Consider the following 22,218-nt stretch of genomic DNA (forward strand, 5'->3'; position numbering starts at 1 on the left):
GTGGTTGGTTGCTAGGTCCTGATAAATAAATCAGTCAACACGGGAGCTTTTTGAAACAGTTCTCTTTACCCGTGATCACTGAGTGACGCCTGGGGCAGGGAGGCCGACCAAGAGTCGGGGGCGAGGGCTTCCCCACCGTCTTTCCTCTCCCCACGCCACGTCGCCCAGGGGCATCGTGGAAAGAGGATTCTCCCATGCAAACCCCGGAGCTGGAGCGGAACGGGGAGCGCAGTTCTGCACCCCCTACCCCCCCCCGGGGCACGGACACGGCCACAGCACGGGGGGCGGAGGGGCCTCGGGGACACGAGACACTGGGGAGAGAGAGGGAGCCCCGCCCGCGGCTGACCCCAGGCAGCGGCGACCGGACGCCGCGGGGCAGGGCTGAGTGGCACAAAGGGCGAGGCTTTTAGCAGCGAGTCCTCCCTCCCCTCCTTTCGGACGAAGAAGGACGACTTGGGCCCCGCGACTGGGAAGAAAGGGGAGGGGGCAGCCTCTCCCCGCATGCGGCCCGGGAGGGAAGCCCCGCCCCCTTCCCGCGGGGAAAGGGCACCCATCTCCCATCGGAAACTGATCAATAAATTACAAAGTATTGGAAAGAGAGGTGGAAGTTTGGGGCGGGATTTCTTCCTGCCTTCTTCTTCCCCCCTCTCAGTCCAGTGCATGTGGTTTGGTCCAGGCCCAGTCCATTTGTGAGGCAGGGACCGGCATTCCCCGCTTGTCTGTACAGATGGTCCAGTCCGTGGCGTGAGCTCCCCAGCAAGCTCTCCCCGGCGAGACCATACTCTGGGCAGGAGGGGAAACAGCCCAGCCTCTGAAAGGTTCTTCCGTCCGAGTAAGGTCACCTGCATTGACGCCAGGCAGTGCGTGCAGCTGTGAAGATCCATTGTGCCGCCCAGAACCCCAAGAGCGCCCAGTACAGTCCTCACCTGGAGGCGTACACTAGCAGGAATAGGTCCGGACAGAAACGCCGTCTGCCCGGGAACTCCCAGAAGTCTGGCCTGGAGGGAGAGTGAGCAGCGGTTCAGCCTGGAAAGCGCGCGCGCACACACACACACACACACACACACGCCCACTTCCTCCCTCAGTATTTCTCCGATCCTCAACCCCAAGCGTCCTCCCTTGGATTTCCCTTTCCGAGATGACAACGACCGCCTAGCTCCAAGCCGGTTTCTCCCCCTTTCCCATAGCCTTGGATTCCTTCAAAGTATCCCAGGTGACACTGGACGAGTTCATTTCCCACCCTGGAAAGGGGGTGTGGTGGGGTTGAGGAGGTTGGCTTATAGGAGCGGTCCATTTGTCATGGTTGGGGGAGAAAGGACTAGGCCATTTCAGAACCTGAAGAGGGAGGTTCCTACCCCCGAGGAAAGGGAGGGGAGGAGAGGCTGTCGCGTTTGGGATCCGCCCACCTTCCGGCTGCAGCTTGCGGAGAGGGAGCCCCGGCGAGCCCAGGGCCCCTGCTGCGGCCGAACGAAAGTTGGGTGGCAACATCTCAGCTGAGTCAGGCGTTACGCCTCGGAGGTCCTTCTCTCGGAACATCTTCCGCCAGGATGGGGAGCGGCTGAAGGACTTGGCACTGTCCTAGGTATAGGGGCCCGGCAGCCGGTGAGGGACTAGGGCCGCGTTCCGACTCCGCCCCTTCATTTGACCCCACCCCTCTCCGGGTCCTTCCCTCCTTTAACCCCGCCCCTTTTCTGGCACCTCCTCCAACCACGACTCGCTGGCAAAGTCAAGCCCCACCCCTTCAGCTCCCAGCCTAGAGGTGCAGCTGGGAGTGGAGTCTCCTGTGCTGCTGCTGCGCCCACCTCATCCAGCCGCCTGTCTGTGCCCAAGGAGATGAGGTTGCTGAATTCCTTCTCCAAGAGCTGCCGGGCCTGGGGAGGAGAGGTGGGAGAGGGGTTTCAGCGTGCAATCTGTGAGGTGGGGATGCCCAGTATGCCCAGGGCCTAGCGGCAGCTCACCTGTGCATTCTGTGTGGGGATCTGCAGGAGCAAGGCCAGGTCAGAGTAGTCGAAGGTCTCGTCCAGGGCGAGCAGCGCCCCGTGCACCCCGCTCTCCGTGAGGTTCGTGGCGAATTCCTTCAGTCCCAGCCCGGACACCCAACCCATGACCCGCTCATTGGACCACACCATCACGTCTGGGGACAGAAGGGACCCTCAGCTGCTCCCCTCTTGGGGCCAGGCCCTTCCAATTTATCCCATATCTCCATCCCCACTTCCTCTTCCTGGCCACGCCCCTATGCTGGCTCCACCCCCTCTCTTCCCTGGCCTCCCTTCCCTCCCCTATTTATGCCTCCTGCAGCACTGCTCCAAACCCCTCCAACTTGGCTCCCAGCTGGACGTTTACCCTTTTCTACTCACCTCGGATCTGGGTCTGACTCTCTTCCCGCCTCCGCTCCAAGTCCTTCCGGTCATAGTTGAGTCGTTTCAGGCACATGATCCCGTAATGCAGACTCACCCTGAGTAGCAGAGATAGTGGAGTTACAGATGAGCCCTCATACCCCAATGACTGCTACTCCTATTGGGCTCTCCCCATTGTCTGTGGTCTTCTGGCAGAGGTTGGGGAATTGCTCCATTGGATCTGTTCTACTGACTGCTGACCTTCCCAGGAGTTGCCATATTTTCAAAAAGCAGTTCCTATTAGCCCACCTGTAAGGGGTATGGGGTCAACTAGCTAAGCTGTCTCAGGACTTGGGCTTTTCCTAGTAGGCCTTCTTATGGGTGGAAGGGGCACAGGAGTCTTGATTGCCTGACAATCAGGGCTAGAGGACCAAAGAGAGTCCAAGGAATTCCCCATCACTGGTCCTATTTGCCAAAGACTCTCTAGAAGTGGGGCTTACCCCCTTGGACTGCCCCCATGGGCCAGGCGACCCCCACCTGTGGAAGCTGTCCACCATCTTGAGTTGGCCCCGGAGCTCCTTCTTGTTAAGATGATCTAACATTCGGGCATCCACCAGCGACTCCATGAAGTAGCTGCGGTACTGGGGCAGCCCCAGGCTGGGCAGCCAGTCGTTCCCCACCCATTCATGGTTCATGTCGCCATATGCCAGGATCTGGGGCCATGGGCAGGTGGGGGAGGAGTCAGGCCCTCTGACCCCATCCCATGTATGTATGCAAGGGTACAGTCCAACCCCCCTCCCCCAGATCCGAGGTGGTTCTTTCTCCATCCTATAGCAGGACAATGGCCAATCTCTGCTCAGGACAATGGACAATCCAAAATTGTCTCCCTTTCCTTCATTATGACAGCATAGACCCTTGTCTACTCAAAGTGTGGTCCTTGGACCCACAGCATTATCATCACTTGTGAACTTGCTGGAATTGCAGAATCTCAGACCCTAGGCTACTGAATCAAAATTTGCATTCTCACAAGATTCTCAGATTATCTGAACTGTACATTAAAGTTTAAGAAGCTCTAGTCTAAAGTTGTCCCAACTCAAAACAATGGATCAGTCCAACATCACTACTCCCCCAAGTCAGCACAACGGATTTTCCAATGTAGCTCTCTCCCCAACAAATGATAGTGGATCTATCCACCACTCTTGCACTGTCCCCAAAATACTAGTCTAGCTATATCTGGCCCAGGACAATATTCTGGATCAACCCCAAATCCTTCACTCCTCTTAGCATAAGGAAATAATCCATACCTTCCCCCTTGCTGGGAAACAAAGACCCAGCATAGCTCCTCTGTCTCAGGTGAGGTCATCCCGCTCCCCTCTTGAGAACAAAATGTAGCTCCTTCTCCCCAACTTCTCACCCTGACCTGCCGCCCCCCGCCCCAAATGCTTTCCCTTTTCACCCCAGTACAGTGGAACAATCCCACTTCCCTCTTTTCTAGGTAAAAGAGCTGCTCAGCACCTCCCTCTAGTTAGATCAATGAAACTGCCCCTGGAGCCCCCGCAACCCAGCATAATGGAATGATCCGTGCACCACTAACAGTGGAATAGCCGGGCTTCTACGCCGACCCCCACCAAGCCACAGACAAGAGCAGAGCTCCGCGCAGCGCCCCCCTCCCACGGTGAGGATGGAATGCTCCGGCGAGGGGAGGGGCGGGGCTCGGAGAAGGAGGGGCGTCCATGCAGCGTGCACAGCCTGTTCATGCGCCCACTGCCCACCCCGCGCCCCCTACCTGCTCCCAGCTGATCTCCTTGGTCTCCTGACCAGTTAGTGGGAAGAGGGGAGAGAAGGGGTGGGTTAAGGGGCAGGCGGAGGAGGGCGGGAGGGACGAACAGACGGACAGACAGCTACAGATTCATCTGCCCCCCAACTCCGCCGCTCCTCCCGAAGGAAATTTAGTGCCACCCAAGGCCACCGGCAGGGGGCACTCACAGGCTTGGTCGTCGCGGTAAGAGACTCCATCTCTTCATGTGTCATCCACACGTTTCCTGTGGACTGAGGGGCGAGGGGTGTTACAGAGGTTGAGAGAGGGCTTCTGAACAGGGGAGGGGAAGGGGGTCGTGCTCCTGGAGGAGCCGAATTAGGCATGGGAACACATAATTTTCTGTATGGAACAAAATGATAAAATTTTAGAAGTCAGTATGTGCTATGGGGAAAAAAATAGGTGTTCATGTGTTGGGGTGATGGGGCCGGTACTAGTTTAGCTGTTGAGTTAGGGAGGCCTCTTGGAGGTGGTGACATTTGAGCTGAGACTTCAAGGATGAGCAGGAGCCAGCCTTGGGGGAAAAAGAGGGAGGGGTGCTCCTAGGAAAGGGAGCAGCAAGGGCCAAGAAGCAGAGTAGAAAAGGGAGGGGTGGGTAGGGGCCCCTCATCAATGGCCCTGTAGAGAACCATATGAATTTGGCTTTTTCTCCGGGATGGGATCCCTCTGGCTGCAGTGCGTAAAACAGCCTGAGGGGAGGCAGTGGGACCTGAAGGGAGCCCCACTCTCAAGAGATAATCCAAAAAAAAAAGATAATCCAGGTGAGAAACTGTGGGGAGCAGGGTGTATCAGACAGAGCTGGAGTGAGCGGGCCCAGGATTGGCTACTCTGAGGACAGTAGGCGGGGCCCTGAGACAGCAAGGGCTGGGATTGGCCCCTGGACACTCACAGTGCGGGAGGAGGCAGGAGCAGAGGGTGAGGTGAGTGAGACCATCTCCTGGATAGCGAGGCGCAGCTTGAGCCGGTGCAGTGGGTTGCTGATGCCGATCTCGCGCTGGATCTCCGTGTCTGACAAGTTGGCCATGATGGCACCACTCTTGACATTGGCCCGGCAGGCGGCCACATACCACGCAGGCATGCCTACCCACAGCTGGACCAGAGGGAGGAAGGGAGAAATGGGGAAAAAATGAGACAGAGAGACAGAGACATACGGGAGGAGAAACGGGAGAAATGGGAGAGGGACAGAAAGAAAGGGAGAGAGGGAGACAGAGAGATGGGGAAAGGCAAATGGGCGAGAAACAGAAAGACATGAGAAAGCAGTGAGAGGAGGGCAAGGCAAAGAGATGCGAGGGTCAGAGGGAGACACAGGAAAACAATGGAGGAGAGCCATAGAAGGGTAATACCAGAGTCAGAGGGGAAAGAGAGAGATGGGGAGAGACAGAGACGAGGAGAGACACACAGAGATGAGAGGCAGAGATGGGGAAAGAAAGGAGCAAAAGACATAGAGAGACATGGGAAGAAATACGGGGAATGACAAAAACACAGAGATGGGGAGAGAGGCAGGGAAATAGAGACACACACAGAGAGAGAGACATAGGAAGACACAAAGAGATAGAGAGAGACAACAGGACCAAGGTGGGCATGGCCAGAAGGACAGGGGTGAGGGGAGAAGGAAAAAGAGCAACAGGAAGGTCTACAAGAAGCCTGACCCCTACCAGGGCCTCCCCCCCACCACCAACTCCTCTCTACCGCCACCTCTGAGTTAGGAGGATGGTACTAGGTGGACCCAGCCAGCCCTAAGGGTGGGGTTCTCAGACCAGTTGGGGATAAAGAGTCAGGACGTTTCTGGGCCCCAGTACCTCTAGCCAGGAGACCACAGTGGGCCCATCCCAGGCAGCAAAAGGCAGGCCCTGACGGCAGGCCTCTTCCAGAAGTTCATGCCTGGGGAGAAGGGCAGGAGATCGCAGGGACAGAGACACCTAGCCCTCTTGCATGGCCCCCTTCACCAACCGCATCCCCCCACCAAAGCAATTTTTATGAATGTAAAAAACATGGCAGAAGGCTAAAAAAAATACATGTGAATCTTTGTAATCCACCTTCCCTCCCCACAACAGATCCACACTAATCAAGAGAAAAGGGGAAAAAAAAGAAAAGAAAAACTCTAGGGGTTCCCAAGTTCCCAGGCAAGCAAGTTCAGGATCTTGGACACCCCCTCCCAGAATTTTCTTCTCACTTATGACCAACCCTCCCCACCTCCACAGCACACACCCACACTTACTTCCTCTTGTTCCTTCGGTCCTTGTCTCCTGGGCCTGTCAGCTTGGCTAGCCCCAGAGGGTCAGTGGCCAATGTCTCGTCTGAGGGTGTTCCAGCTGGAGGCAGGGAGGGGCCAAAATTTGGAGAGTCTCAAAGGGGAGGCAGAATCTTTGATGCTGGGGGGTTGAGAAGGATGCCAGGAAAGCAGAGGCCCAGAGGGATTAGTAAATGCGGCCACACAGAGGGAGTGATAAAACCAGACAGGGACCAATGTCACCTCCTAGGCAAGGAATTGGAGAAATCCCCAAAATAGGGCTGGATTCACTGGGCTGGCCTTGGTAAGCTGGCAGTGGTGTGCTGGTAAATATTTAACAACTGGCTCCCTGGGGAAGGAGAAGGTATTTCCTGATTTGTAGCATATGCCAATTTCCATGGTGTAAATAATCCCACCAATTTCAAGCGACCAATGTGATGTCAAAGCAGCTCATAAAATTCCTGAAAATTTAACTAACTTGGATTTCACAAACCAGACAAGCAGGCTCCAGCCCATCAGATGCCCTGCTTTTAGGATGCTCCTCCCTCTTTCTCTATTTAAAAAATAGGTAAATAACATAACAAATTCATTTGCCCACCAGTCACTCAGGCAGGCCTCAGAGTGCCCTTTCCTTGTCCCTTCTCCTCCCCTCTACCTCTGCCAAGGTTCCAGCGTTATAAATGAATTACCAAATGAATGAAGACAGGATTGTATGTCAAATGAATATGTAAAGAAGAAGAAGGAAGGAAGAAAGGAAGGGAGAGAGGGAATCAGGGGACTCACCCAGAGAAGAGCTGTCCCGACCTGGTGGTCCCATTCGCCCCTTCTCCTTCTTGCCAAAGAGACGGCCTATGGATGACTTGATGCTCTTCTTCTTGGGAGCTTTGTGCAGGGAATCTGGGGTGCCCTCACTGGGTAAGCAGGAGAGATAGATCCCATCTGGGATGCCTCCTCTCATCCCAAGTCTTTGTCCACTCCCATCGCCTCCTCCCAAGCAAGTCCCTCCCTGTCCCATCCCTTATTCTTACTGACCTTCCCCGTGAGGGCCCTCCATCTTCCAGGGATCCTGCCTGCAGTGCCAAGGCCTGGGTCATTCTCTCAAGGCGGGCAGAACGAGGAGTGGGAGGTGGGGTGTCTCCTGGGATTGCTGGTCCCTCCATTCGTGGAGCCCCAGCTTCCTCCTTGGGGGCATGATTCTGGAGACAGAGATGCTATATTGAATCGGAGGGGTCATGTTGGGGGCTCATTAGTTGGGATGTCTACGAGGTGTCTGGGATACCCCTGATTTGGGGAACCACTTCTAAAGATAGCCTAGATTATGTGCGGGTGAGCTGCAGAAATATAAAGGCAATAACTGCAGTCCCCCTGGAGCTTGATAAGCCCATATTTATACTGTCTTAGCTTCTGGTGTCAGGAGTGGGATCTGCTCAGCCTCAAGGAAAGCTAATGAGTTACAGGTTCTGAAAGTAGGAAATCTGAGTTTAAGGCAATAAAATAGGGCATACAGATATTGTGCCTCCCTCAAAGGTCAATTCTGAGGATCTAATGGTAGTTCTCAAATGTATATTTGGTCACAGAGACATTTTTCTAAAAATCCTATGCAATGGGAATTCCCTGGCCATCCAGTAGTTAGGACTTGGTGCTCTCACTGACAGGGCCCAGGGTTCGATCCCTGGTGGGGGAACTAAAATCCCTCAAGCTGCATGGCATGGCCAAAAAAAATTAAAAAATAAAAGTAAAAAAATAAAAATCCTATGCAGAAACTTAATGTGTAAAACAGGTAAAAGTAGATCACATCTGACTAAAGTACAAGTTAGGGTTCAGGAACCCAGTGGCTCAGCCTCCCATTTGCCCTTTGAGTTGGAACTTTTAGGGAAAGCTAAGGTTGCTTTTGAAAATCACTGGTGTGTTGGTCATTGTTGCTTTTTGTTAGCGAGCCCTGTTTATGACCTCCCACCACCACCACCAAGCTGAGGAGACTTAAGAATACTCACAGCTTTGTCGGTGCCCTCACGGGCAGGGCTAGGGGGTGCCAGACGGGGTGTTGAGTGGCCAGAGCTGGGAGGGGAGGGGCTGGCAAGGGTAGAGGTGGTGAGGGAGGGGGGCAGTGAGCAGCTACTGCGGTAGCGGCCCAGTGAGTCCAGGCCCGAGCCAGACACCCGGCTCTCCAGCTCTTCTGCCCTCTGTTCTGTTGTCTCCTTCTCCTCTTGTATTAACCTGAGGAGGAAAAGGGGGAGATGGGGTGAGAGGACTCAGGCAGACAATAGGAGAGGGAGTTCCCCAACTCCCAATGGGCCAGGAAGGCTTGGCGGAGCAAAAATAATCCTGAGGAAGGGACAATGAAGTTAGAGGGTCTTGGTGGATCCCTGATGGCCTCACAGGTTCAAGGGGAGTCAAGATATCATGATAGGCTCAGGAGGTACTGGAGAGATTAGGGATGACAGGATGATCAGGATCTGCATCAGGACTATGCTGATAATAAACAAGTGGTTATGGAAAAGCATAAATGGATTACTATGGGCAAGAGGTCAAGTTCCAAGGAGGACAGCAAGAGCAAGCTCATAATAAGAGCAGAGTGAGATCAGGGACTCTGAGGTCAACCTAGGATCTGGGAAGGTCATAGAGACATTTGGTGAGAGTCACTGTCTCAAATCACAGAAAGTTTGAGTGGAAGATGATGGTCATGTTGATACATTTGCTGGGGCCCATGGAAAGTGTTTTAGTTTTATTAGAGAATTGTTAAATAGGGCAATTTCTGAGGAATCAGGGTAGACTTTATGTGATGGGGGATTCTTAATAAATTGAGGATTGTTGTTATATTAGGTAGAAATTCTTGTTATCTAGAGTTGAGGTTCTCAAGGTGTTTTGGACTGGGGGACCTTGTGTTGTGTTGAGATTCGCAGGGTACTGGGAGTCACTGGGTAATTGTTGCGTGAAGCCATGAAAGCCATGATGTAATGGAGGATTCTGGACGGATTGGATTGTGAATTTTGGCATTTGGGGATGCAGTCTTGGATATATTGGGAAATTGTGAGTACCGGCCGGGGCGTGTGTAATTCATATATAGCACATAGGAGACTTCCTGGTATTTCCTCAGGGATTCCTGGATAGTGTGTTGGACTGGCAGAATTCCTTGAGGATGTTTAGGAAAGGAGTTGGGCTTAGGTGTGCAAATCAGTCTCCAGAGCCAGAGAGGCCTTGGGCTAAGCTTAGGCAGGGTGGGGAAGAACTGGGCCAGTGCTCACTTGATCTCTTTGTTGATGGCTTCCAGCTGCTCCTGAAGCATGATGGCCAGTGTCTGTACATCAGCCTGCCCACTGGGAGATAGCAACTCAGCTCCAAACATCCCCTCCGCCTCCTCTTCATCTGAGCCATCCAGCTCCCCAGGGAATGGAGGTGGCATGGACCCTGCAGGGGTAGACCGCTCCCACTCCTATCTCTGTGTGGAGACAGAGAGATGCCAGGTGGACAAGGGCCGAGGTAGGTGCTAGGTCTTTCCTCACCTATCCTGACCTTGCCCACCCTCTATAACCCTGCCCATGTCCCCTGACACTGACCGCCCTCACCATGTGACCCAGCCCCCCACACTTTTCCCAGCCCAGCTTTCTCTCTTGGTGGGTCCTTCTTCTTGACCACCCATGACTCTGCCCTCTCCCCTGATTCCACTGTTTTCTTTGACCCAGCCCACTTCCTTTCTTCACTTGGCCCCATCCATTCAAGGATTCTACACCCTGCATACCATCCCCCCAAACCTACCCCTCTTCCCACCCCATCGTTCCTCTAAAGTTCTCACCAGGCAGCAGGACATCCACGTGAAGAGCCATCGGGGCAAGTGGGGATGACGGAAGAAGAAGAGGAGACAGTGTGAGTCCAGGAGACCTTGCTTCTCAACTCAGTCCCCGCCCAGAGCCCTGCATGTTGGGCTCCACCTCCTACTGCTGCCCTCCCGAGCCCTGCTCAGTCCAGGCCCCAGAAGTGGCTGCTGACCTTAGAGGGCTCATCTTTGACCCCTGACCAGCGACCCCTCTTGCTTGCCCGGCCACTGCCAGCCCCATAGGGATCCAGGTGGGCGCCAGAAGGTAATGTGGGTGCCTGGGAATAACGGAGCTCCAGGGCACTGCCAGGGAGAGATCTGTGGGCATAGAGAGGGCAGTCAGAGACCAAGGGGTCAGGAAAAGGAAACAGAGGTGAGTGGTCATGGGGAAGGGCTTGGGGTCATAGGATTGGGAGAGGGATCTGAAGTCAAAGGTCAGGAAAAAGGGTCTGCGGTCAGAGGTCATGAAGTCAGGGGTCAAAAATAAAAGGGACCAGCGGAAATCTCAGGAGGACAGGGAGTGGGGGGGGGAGACCTCGTATCAGAAGGGATGTGCTTGGCCAAGGGGGCTCCATGGGCAGAGGTGGGACAGGAAGATGACTGTCACCTGGAGTAGGAGGATGGTGGCCTCCCCCGCAGCTGGTCAATCTCCATCTGCATCCGCTCCATCTCCGCCAAGAGCTGCTCCTGGGGGGAGGAGTTTGGAGATGTCAGGTCAGAATCTGCCCCCTCCCCACCACTGAGTATCAGCCCCTCCCAGCCAGGCTGATTCCAGCCCCAGCAATGCCTGCTCCATTTCTCTGGCTCTCACCCAAGGCCCACCCCCCGCCCCCGGCCCCCTCCCTACCTTGTTGAGCAGCAGCTCATCCTGAAGCTTCTTCATGTTGGCGATCTCCTCGCTTAGTGAGTTCTGTGGGGGGCAGGGGTGCAGTGAGGGGGCGGAATCAGGAAGCAGCCTCCAGTGAACAGAGACAGGCCTGAGGGGACCCCAGGGGGAATGAGGTGGGCTTGAATGGTGAGCTGCATGGGGAGAGGGTTGTGGAGCCGAAGATGCTGCTAAGGCAGAGAGTCCCTGGGAGCCCAAAATGCAGCGTCCTGTGAAATTTCCACGGATTCAGAGTTTGAGGGTCCATAGGGTTAGAGGCTTGGGCAAAAGCCAAGAATTCAGGCCGTGGGTGCCCAGAATTCAGCTCTAGGGTGTTTAAACTAGGTGAAAGTGTGGTGGTCCCAGCAATCGAGCAGTCTATCAATTTCAAATTCAGGATGCCCCCATTGGGGGAGATCTCAGATAACTGTTTGGGGAAAGGTCTGGGGCCCCAAGATTCCAGCTTATTGGAATCCTAGGTTGGGGCCCACCTTCTCCTCCAGCGCCCCCATGCGCTCCTTGAGGTGCAGCTGCAGCCGTTCGTTGGACTCACTCAGCAGCTTGTCCACTGTCTCGGACAGCCGCTTATTGTGGTCATCGTTCATCTTCTCCCGCTGCCGGGCCTGCCCAGAGGAGAAGAGAGCAGAGGCACTCAAGCCCTGAGCGCTGTTCCTGCTCCGAGCTCCCGACCCCCGGCACAGCCCCCTCACCCAGGCGTATCCCCCAAGCCTCAAAGCCTCCTCACCCGCTGCAGCTCCTGGTTCTTCTCCTCCAACTGGGCCTCCAGCTGCCGAAGCCGCTCCTCAAAATTCCCATGACGTTCCTCAGCCTAGAGGATGGAACCCATGGCATCTGACTTTGTCCCACTAGGATGCAGTCAGCCTCCAGGCCCCACCTCCTCCAAGGCTGGCTTCCAGGCCCCAGGCTCCTCCCCCACAGGACTCCAGACCCTGCCCTTGTGATTCAAGCCTTGCCCTCTCCTCTAGTCTCCAGCCCTGTCCCCTTCTCATGTTCTCCCCATCTGTTCAGTCCAAACTAGAGAGCACCAGCCCGCACCAAACCTCCAGGCCCTTCAACCATCCCAAGTCACGTCCCTTCCCTGGACCCCAGGCCCTACCCTTTCCAGCAGAATTCGGGCTGTGGGTCTCCTATCCCTCCAGACTCAGGCCCTGCCTCCTCCAAGCCCCGCCCCTTTGCCCCAGAGACTCAAGGCGCCGCCCCAGGCCTCCCTTCACCTTGTTGAGCGCCGCCACTCGCTGGGCCAGCTGTGCCTCTATCTCCGGCAAGGTCTCCGCCTTCTGCAGCGTCTGCTGCAGCTTCTGCTTAGCGTCGTCCAGCCACTCGGCCAGCTGACGGCTCTTCTCTTCACTCTGGGGGACACAGACGGGGGGGAAGGGAGGAGCTAGGTCAAACTAGCCACGGCCTCGCCCCCACCGCCCCTCCTCGGCCGTGCTCCCACCTGCCGGTACAGCGACTCCTTGCTGGCCAGCTCGTTTTCCAACTTGTCGTTGGCGTCGTGCAGAGACGTGGCCTCTCGCTGGGCACTCAGGTAGCGCTTCTCTAGCGTTGTGATCCGCTCTTCCATATCCTCCCGCTGCGCCAGCGCCTGCAGAGGCGACAGAAGGCCGCGTGGACTACAGCTCCCAGAAGGCCGTGGGGGTAGCCTAGGCTTAGAACCCCAGTTCAGGCACTCCAAGGTATCCTGGGAAATGAAGTCCCCTGCCCTCCGGGTGTCAGAATGGTGGAACCACACCTGCCGAGAGCTCCCAGGCATAGCCAACATTAGATCCCCTGCCACCTGATAGTTAAAATGGTGGTACAGCCCCTCCCATAAACTTCTGGGGCAGTACTGGCTTAGACCCTCCTCATATGGATGACCTAAGATCCATGAGATGGAATGTCTCCACTTTTCTTAGCCCACTAGCCTCAAAAATCCAGGCCTTAGATTTTTCAGCAACTTCTGGCACAGCTCAGGTTTAGAATCACAGAGCAAGTGCCCTAGGGTCTCATAGGAAACAAAGGTCCCTTCCACCTGGGAGGCAGCATCTCCCAAGAGCCCCCAGGGTCGCGCATGCTTAGAAAACCAGAGAAGGTGCTCCAGGGTCTCACGGGGGAAGGACTCCTGCCTGGGAGCCGGTGTGGTGGGACCACACTTCCCAATAAGCCCTGGGGCCATCCACAATTGAAATCCGAGGTAAAAGCCCCAGTGGATGATGAAAACTAAAGTGCTCTCTCTTCTTTCTCATTCAATGCTTTCAAGAATCCACGCCCTACATTTCACAGCAGTCCCCGCAGCAGGGGAGTTAAGGTCAAGGAACCTCAGCCAGGATGGGGTGAAATGCAGACAAAGGAGTTCAGTTAAGAGGTGCAAGAGAATTTCCCAATGATAACAATAATAACTACAACCAGATACTGGGTGACTACCAAGTATGTGCCATGTGCCAACTCTCTAACAAGGATCATAAATACCATTAGGTGAGGAAATTGAGACTCAGAGAGGAGAAGAGTCCACACAGCTTGTGGACTGAATCCAGATTCGTGAGTTCTGTGACTATGGGCAAAGGGGGACAGGCAGGGTTGCGGGGAGGGAAGGGACAGAGGGCAGCCCACCAGGGGCTCCGGCCTCACCTCCTTGAGGTCGCGCTGGAGCTTGGCGTTAGCTTCCTCGGCCTTACCCAGCTCGCGGTGGGCAGTGCCCAGCTCCTCCTCCAGCTGGCTCATCTGGCGGCACAACACCGCCAGGCGCTCCCGCAGCTGGCACACCTCTGCCCGCTGCCGCTCCAGGGCCTCCTCCAGCTCTGCCGTGCGCCGGTTCGAATCCCCGCCAGGACCCAGGCCATTGGCAAGAGTCTGGAATGGGGACAGTGAGGGAGGAAGGGACAGAACTCAGAGTGGGGAACACAGAGATCGAGAATGCAAGGAGAAAACTGATGGGGGTGAGGGGGGATCAAAGATCAGTAAGGGCCATGGAGGTCACAAAAGTTAGCCAGCTGACTTGAATCAGAGGTCAAAGGTCAGTAAGAGTCTGAGGCGTTCAGATGTCCTAGGGTCAGTGAGAATCGTACCAAACATTAAAAGGACCATCACAAAGTCAGGGGGCTGAGTGGGATCACAGTGAGGAGGACCAATGAAGAGCAAGCGGAAGGAAAGGCTTCCACCTCTTACCTGCCCATCCCCATCCTTGCCGGGCTCCTCTAGCCCTGACCGGCGCCTAGACAGCTGTTCTCGAAGGCTCAGAGTCTGGCAATGGGAAAGGGAGATCAGGGCACAGGAGGTCCTAGAAAACCTGTTTCTACTTCCCACTGGCACTGGTCCTGCTGGGGCCACCCTTATCCCACAGTCTACCCTTAGACCCTGTGCCGTCATTTTATGTCTCCTTAGCCCCCCACCAGAGAAGAAGTCCACCCTTATTCTTAACCTTAGCCTCCTTGTGGAGGTGTCCTGACTTTCCCCACCCAGGCATTTCCACCATTGTCAGTTCTTTCCCTTAGCCCCAGCCCTGGTTCTCACCTTAGTCTCACTGTCACAGGTCAGTACTCCCCTTAGTCCTGCCCAATGAGTTCCTCCTTAGGAACCTCACTGGTTTTCTCCATAGTCCTACTCCATTGGTCTTCTGCCCTAGTCCTGCTCCCAACAGATTCTAGGACCCACCCAATCAGTTCCACCCCATTGGTAGTTCATTAGTCCCTCCTCCTTCTTGGTCACGCCCCCACCTCCTGATTGCTCAGCTCCAACTCTTCCTCTAGCACTGCCACCCGCTCCAGCGCCATTCGCAGCCGCTCCCGGACCTGGGGATGGGGGCAAGACAGTGTGAGATGGAGATCAGACCTGATGGAGGACAGTTGATGCAGAACACCTTTGGGATGGACCTGATAGGGTGACATTAGCATTCCTCTATTTATAGTATGTGTGCATCCCCAACTAGCTACCAAGGCAGCCTCACCCGCTGGTATCCCCCAACCTATTACATTTTTCTATTATCAGCCACTCAGGTCCCAGTCTGCATAGCCTGTCTCAGTCAATTACAGTCAACATTCTTCCCACATGGGCCATCCCCAACCAATCACGGCCAGAATTTCTGCCGTTCAACACAGCCCCAGCCAACCACGAGTTTCTGTTCTACAACCAGGCTCTTCCAATTCTCATACCTTCTCATCCAGGGCCTTGTGGTGCTCGAAGAGGGATTTTAGAGCCTTGAGTACCTCCACCTCAGAAGAGACCCCTCCCGGGGACTGGGCCTGGCGCTTTACCACAGTCATACGCAGTGACCTCTCGTGCCTGGACACCAGGCACTCCAGGTGTTCTAGGAGAAGCTACAGAGATAGGGCACAGGACCAAGGAAAAGTGTGAAGGGAAGAGAGGCAGAGTGAAGGAAGAGGATTCAGACAGGTGGGGCGGACGCATGGAAGAGGTGGAGCCAAGCAAAGTGGTATGGAGAGAGACAGGTCAGGAAAAGAGAGGGATAACAGAGGTGGGGGGCAGGTCAAGGAAGGAGTGGTACAGGAAACGAGAACAATTATGGAGATAGGGGAGGGAACGTGAAGGAAGGAGGGGACCAGAGGAGACCCACCAAATTGTAGGAGCAGGGAGAAGAAAGGAAGGCGAAATAGAGGGAAAAAAATGGGTCAGGCTGCAACACCCAAGGCCCCGACCACCGCACTTAGTTCCCGCCCCAAGACCCCTCACCCGAGTATTGTTCCGCTCTGCCTTCAGCTCCGCAATTTCTTCCTCCCGTTCCAGTAGCTGCTCCCGACACAAATTCAGTTCCTTCGTCAGAGCCGCAAATTCCTATCCAGGTGTGGGCACGATCGGACAATCAGATCAATCCCTTTCCCCATCTCCCTCATTCCTTAGGACTGGGAGGTTTGGAGGCCCCACCCATCTCTGCCAAGTCCCGCCCCTTCAAGCGGCTCAGGCCCCGCCCATCACCGGTAAGCCACTCCCCTTCCAAGTGCCAAGTTCCGCCCCTTCCGGACCGCCCTCCCTGTGCCTCCGCGAGTCCAGGCCCCGCCTCCCTCAGGCCCCGCCCCGGCCCCGCCCAGACCTGGGGCAGCGCGATGCTGAGCTGGCGCTGCAGCGAGTCCTTTTCGTGGCCCAGCTCGCGCAGCCGCAACTGCGCCGTAGCCAGTCCGTCCTGCGCCTCGCGCAGCGTCTCGAGCAGGCGCTCGCGCTCCGTGAGCATCGTGACCATGAGGCGCTCCAGTTCGCCGCCCGCCTCGTCCGGGCCCAGCGCCGAACCCCGCCGGCCATCCTCGCTGATGGTGGGCATCACCTCGCACATCATGGCGGCGGTGCTGGCCTACGGGGAGGGGGCAGGGAACCGAGAGGGGCTTCGTTAAAGCACAGGCAGCGAAACTGAGGCACGGTCACTGGGATACTACATAGTGAAAACTGAGGCAGGACAACCCAAGCACTGCACAGAAGAAACTGAGGCCCATCCATTCCAATCATGGCACAAGATAAACGGAAACCCATTGCTCCCAGGAAACCAGGCCTGGCTACCTGGGTGAGAGCATTTGGAGAAACAGGTCAGACTCCATCAGACACTGGCAGCAAATCTAGGCTCAGCCGAGTCAGAGAAACCGAAGCCGGGTGCCCCATTGCCTGAGTGAATGTGGAAAGTTTGCAGGCCCCTCCCCTTCGGTCCAAGCCCCGCCCCTTCAAGCGACTCAGGCCCAGCCTATCACTGTCTATTCTGGCCCTGCTGAGAATCCCCTTCAACCTACTGCATGAGCTAGAAAACTCAGGCCCAGGCGAAGGAGACCATGTCTTCAGGAGGCCACAAAACTGGGGTCACAGAATTAGGTCACTGGTACGTAGTCACCTGTATAATGTCACAGGGATGGTCCTCACCTGCTATTCAGCCCAACTCCTGCCTCCTTCAACTTCCCAGATATTTAGATATCTAGCTCCAGGAGAATCTAAAGACCCACTCCAGTCGGGAAAAACAAAAATGGTGGGGACAATGCTAGCCATCTCCCACTACACAGGAGTCTAAGATCCAGCTACCTCTTCTCTCAGGTCACAGGAATCTAGGTCCCCATCCCTCCCTTCCCCCAGACTGAGGAGTCTGAGCCTCCAGCCTTCTCCTCCCCAGTCCCAGGAATCAGAGACCACATCCCCTTCCTCCCAGGACACAAGAGTCTGGGCTTTCAACCAACAACCCTAGACCCAGAAATCTCAGCCTTCAGACTTCTGCCCCCTCAGAACTCAGAAGTCAAGGCCCCCAGGACCCAGGGGTCCAGGTCCATTAGCCGCGGGTGGAGATGAAGGGAGGTCTCCTGAGCCACTCCCTCCACACACATCAGGTCAGACGGGTCCATCTAGCTGAGCCGAAAGCAGGAGGGACTTTGACTCCTTCTCTCCTTTCTTTCTCTCCCTTCAGGCAGAGGCATAACCGGTTCTCAGAGTGGATAATTTCCAGCTCCACCCAATATTCGGACTATGTCTTAAGCCTGGGACTGGGGCCTTGGACTCCTGGGAGGACAGGAGGGGACTGAGGGACCTGGGACCTGGGCGAGGAGGCAGCTGGGTGCCTGTAACCTTGGGTCTTTGAAGAGGTGCATCTGGGAATCTAGACACCTGAATCCCAACACTCAGAGGTCAGATTCAAGAAAATGTTTATAAGAGGGCAGGCCAGACTTAGACCAAAACCCAACATGGTATCTAAAACCCAGAATCTACTCATGAGATGCAATTAGGGATGTTTTAGGGAGGCTGTTCTAGAACTTCAAATTCCCTGAGAAGGAAACAAAATTCAGCTAGGCTGGGTGTAGAATCTAGAAGGCCACGTGCAAGAAGACACAGTACAGAGTGCAGAAAGGCCATACACTTCCACATTTACAATGTGCTTGGGGTAGGATCCACACATGGGGCCAGATAGAAGGGCATATTCTAGAGCCCAGGTCTGGAACTTTGAACAAGCCAAGAGCAATCCAATAACTTAAAAGAGTGTCTGGGTCACCCCAGAACCCCAAACACAGAGGGGAGGGTAATGATATCTAAGAACAGACCTAATGCAGTACATAACAAACCTAAGTCAGGAGACATAATCTAGACATAATCTAGAACTCAGAACCTACCAGGGATGAAGGCATAAAGGTATATTTTATCTTTACAGAATAAAGCAGAGATCGCATGCTTGGTTTTTTCATGCATCTAGATAATGTTAGAACTCAGAAGGCAGAATATATGCTCTAGAATTCAGAGCACGCCCTGGAGGCAAAGGAAAACCTAGAAAATAGCAAGGAGTTTGCCTGGAACTTAGAATCGCCTGGGGGAAGATGCAGAAAGATGCATTTTGGCAATTGAGAATTTCCTGGCATAAGGACTGAGCTGGCAAAGGGGGTGGGGATGGGGGTGGTGTGTTCTAGAAATGAGGACATTTCTAGGCTGAAGACTCCAAAAGAGGAGAGAGCCTAGAGCATGTTTAGAATGTTGAAGTGGCAGATGGAGGAAGCCCCCAATCCACCAGGGGACAAGTTCTAAGCCAAGGTCACACCAGGGAAAAGATGGACAGAGAAGGTGGGAATGGATGAGCCGAGAACATAGAACCTGAGGAAGGAAGATGCAATGTACAACACTTCAGTGGGAATCCTCGAGATTTAAGACTGTAGAATTGGATGGAATCTAAAATAGGGAAGTGCAGGGACTTCCCTGGCAGTCCAGTGGTTAAGACTTGGCGCTTCCACTGCAGGGGATGTGGGTTCTATCCCTGGTCACGGAGCTAAGATCCTGCATGCCACACAGTGCAGCCAAAATAAATAAATAAAAAATTTAAATATAATTAAATAAAATAGGAAGTGCATTCTAGAATGGATAGCACAGTTTGGAGAAAGGCTAGAGCACATAAATGCAACACACATATTCTCTTTTTTTTTTTTTTTTGGCGGTACGCGGGCCTCTCACTGTTGTGGCCTCTCCCGTTGTGGAGCACAGGCTCTGGACGCACAGGCTCAATGGCCATGGCTCACGGTCCCAGCCGCTCCGCGGCACGTGGGATCCTCCCAGACCGGGGCACGAACCCGTGTCCCCTGCATTGACAGGCGGACTCTCAACCACTGCGCCACCAGGGAAGCCCGGAACACACATATTCTAGCACTTAGAATTCCCCTGGGAAGAGAATGGAATCTAGAGCAATGCCAAGGATGTGGCTAGAACCTAGAACACACCCAAAATGAAATTTTAGAAGAAAATAAGCAAGGACTGGCTTCTTAAAAATTGGAACATGTCAGTAATTCTCTGGTGGTCCAGTGATTAGGACTCTGCGTTTTCACTGCTGAGGGCCTGGGTTCAATCCCAGATCGGGGATCCAGCAAGCAGCATGGTGCAGCAAAGAAAAAAAAAAAGGAACTTGTCGAAGGGGAGGGTGAGATCAGAATTTGGCTTGGGAGCATTAGCTAGATATTTGAATTTACCTGGGGAAAGTCATGCCTCGAATTTAGCATCTAGCCTAGACTTCAGAACAGTACCTTGGGTGAAAAAGGAACAAAGATGTTGACTGGGAGTGTTCTAGAATTTAGGAAGAATCTTGAACACGAAGCATTGCCAGGGCGCATGTTCAGGTGGAAATGCGGAAGACAATTCTAGATCACAGAATGAACCTAGGCCATAGAACACGTCTGGAGGAAGGGATGTATGTTTGGCTCACCAGTCTGAGAGTGTACTCGAAGGATGTGACATCATGATATGAAAGAATCGTGATGGAGTGCTGGAAACATCTCAAAAAGCTGGGTCTCAGGGGAGAATGTTGGAAACCCCAGGGAGCCCAGAACCTGAGATGATACGGAGATGAAGCAGGAGTTTTTCAAGGCCACCAGAGATGTCAATTTGATGGGCAATTGTGAGGCTGTAGGGACTTGGGTTCAAAAGAGTAACAGCTGAGTGGCTAGACACTTGGGGTGGTGGGTGGCAGAGCTGGGGAACTGGACTCCTGAATCGCTGTGGAGGCCAAAGCCAGGAGATGGAAGTTTGGAGCCTGAGTCCCTGTTGGATGGAGGGCCGGGGTAGATGGCTTTGGTGGGCAGAATAGAAGGTGGGGTCTGAACTCCTGGGTCCCTGAGGGGAGGCAGGATCAGGGACAGGGCATCTAGGTCTCCAGGGGGCAGCGTGGGTAGAAGCCAGAGAATTGCATTAAGAATTGCATTTTGAGTCCCTGAAAGGAAGAGAGTCATGGCGCCTGAATCCCTAAGGGGGCAGATGCTGGGGTGCCAGGTGGATGGGTATATTTGTCTGAGGGGCATAGGGGCTGTTGAACTGTCTCTGAAGGGAGCAAAAGCTGGAAATCTGGATTCCTAGATCCTGAGGGGGTGAGGGCTACCAGCTGGGGCCTTTAGCCAGAAGAAGTGAGGACTGACAGGGCTCCCAGAGCCCGGTGGGATCTGGGTCCCCAGATGCCAAGATCCCTAAGGTGCACCAGGCAGGAACATTCAGAAGCCCTGACTCCTCAAGTAGAAGCTGGGGTCTCCGAAACCTGGGTTGTTGAGGGTGGAGCTGAGAGCCTGGCCAGTGGAACCCTGAGGCCCGGGCGCCCAGGTCGGGGAGGGCCTGGGTATCCCCAGGTCAAAGGCGCGACGGGGGAGATCCCCGCGCCGCCGGCGCCGCCTCCCCGGCGGCAGCAGCAGGAGATGGGGGACGCGAGGCTGCCGAGAACGGTGACCATGGACAGCTCCAGAGCGGGCCTGTGTCCAGGGCGGCCGCCGAGCCGGCCGGGACTGAGGGACTCGGCCGGCTGTTCAAGCCGGCGGACCAGAGATGGGCAGTCTGGGTACGCGAATGGGGGACTATGCGGACGCGACGGGGGGGGGCGGCCGGCCCTAGCTGGGGGAGTCTGACACAGCTGCGGCCGGTGTCTGGAGCTCCCAGGACTGGGCCGAGGAGGAGGATCTAGGTCCAGAGGGGCTTCCTGGGGCTGACCTGGGAAATCCAGGCTCCTGGGCCCCGGAGGAGGCGCAAGGCGGCAGTACGCCTGGGATTCCAGGGTTCGGTTGGGGACTCTGAGAGCCGGGAGGGGCACGCCTGAGTCTCTGGGGTCGGGCTGTGAAATCTGGGCTCTGAGGTCCCAGGGGATGAAGAAGGGAATCCAGGATCTCAGGGAGGCGGGGGAAGCTCGGCGACGGGTCCCCGGGATGGGCGCTGCCAGGCGGGCCGGGCTGGGCTCTTACCTACCTGGTCCGCGGAGGCTGCGGGCGGAGCTGGGCTGCAGGAGGGACGTGGGGTGGGGTGGGGGGACCGGGCGGGGCCCCTGGCGGCGGCCGGGGCCCGGATCTGTGGCTCCGGAGCCCTGTCTCCGCCGCTCGCGCGGGCTCCGCGTCTCTTGCTCCGGCTTGGGCGCTGGGGACCCCCCCCTCCCCTTGACGGTCTCACAGCCCTCTACCCCCTAAAATAGCCCCCTGCCCCTTTCACCGTTCAGCCTCCCCCCGCGAGGCCGCAGCCGCCAGATCCAGGGGTGCTCACCAGCGCCCCCCAAATCCCACCTTCCCCCGCCAAAAAATTCCTCCTCCCTCCTCCCGCCCCCCCCGCAAACCAGCTCCGGGGCGGTCGTGGCCCCTTTAACAGAAGACTGACAGACGGGGCCGCGTGGCCAATGGGAGGCGGTGTCTGCGCCGGCCGGCGGCTAAACCCCACCTCCGAACTGCCTGGGAGGGGTCTCACGGGCGGAGAGCGGGAGGCGGGGCTCAAGGTGAGACTGCCAATAGGCAAGCGGCGTGCGGCGGCTGGGGCGGGAGGCGGAGCCCGGCAGGGGGATGATGTCACCTGGAGCGAGTGGCGCGCGGCGTGGAACGCGAGTCGCGACCCCGGATTCCGGCGGTGGCGCGCGCCGGCCCTCGCGCCGCACGGGACAGGAGAGTGGGAGTAAAGAATGGATTTTAAGGCGGGGGCAGTTCCCGGAGACACGCGCTCGGGTTGGAAGGTGGGGTGAATGCCGAGTCGGCTAGCGCACCTTATTCTGTACCCCTTGCGCCCGCCTCGGGAACTGCACGTGGCACCTCCACCCCCGCCTCCCACTCAGACGATTACGCGGCCGGGAGGGCTCCCCCGGCGGGCTAGGCTAATGGTTCGCTCCGCCCCGCCCACACAGAGGCCGCCCACTGACTTTTGCGCGTTTCAGGCCTCCTCTGTCAGACCAGATACAGAGGAAGGGGGCTTAGCCTCCGC

The 22,218-nt window shown here is 55.8% G+C and overlaps 1 protein-coding gene across 3 annotated transcripts; it reads right to left on the bottom strand.

Moving 5' to 3' along the window:
- Positions 1-2: 2 nt before the first annotated feature.
- PPFIA3 (PTPRF interacting protein alpha 3) lies at positions 3-21,420 on the bottom strand. 3 transcript variants are annotated; one of them, XM_060289020.1, is made up of 30 exons: positions 21,229-21,420; positions 16,106-16,360; positions 15,748-15,849; positions 15,210-15,374; positions 14,775-14,849; positions 14,227-14,301; positions 13,690-13,911; positions 12,521-12,667; positions 12,297-12,431; positions 11,807-11,890; positions 11,553-11,684; positions 11,044-11,106; positions 10,804-10,883; positions 10,370-10,514; positions 9,628-9,815; positions 8,377-8,599; positions 7,415-7,578; positions 7,166-7,293; positions 6,371-6,464; positions 5,952-6,033; positions 5,042-5,242; positions 4,323-4,385; positions 4,123-4,149; positions 2,874-3,049; positions 2,358-2,455; positions 1,959-2,134; positions 1,803-1,871; positions 1,407-1,578; positions 927-998; positions 4-842 (listed from the first exon to the last, which is right to left on the bottom strand). In XM_060289020.1, the coding sequence occupies exons 2-29, from the start codon at positions 16,343-16,345 to the stop codon at positions 940-942; spliced, it is 3,585 nt and encodes a 1,194-aa protein (XP_060145003.1). In that variant the 5' UTR covers positions 16,346-16,360; positions 21,229-21,420; the 3' UTR covers positions 4-842; positions 927-939. The 3 variants fall into 3 exon arrangements, with proteins under 3 accessions (XP_030729460.1, XP_060145004.1, XP_060145003.1); XM_030873600.2 differs by having other exon boundaries at positions 3-998; XM_060289021.1 differs by having other exon boundaries at positions 3-998; positions 21,225-21,420.
- Positions 21,421-22,218: the final 798 nt, after the last annotated feature.

This window comes from Globicephala melas, chromosome 19 (assembly GCF_963455315.2).
Source record: "Globicephala melas chromosome 19, mGloMel1.2, whole genome shotgun sequence".
NCBI classification, from domain to species: domain Eukaryota; kingdom Metazoa; phylum Chordata; class Mammalia; order Artiodactyla; family Delphinidae; genus Globicephala; species Globicephala melas.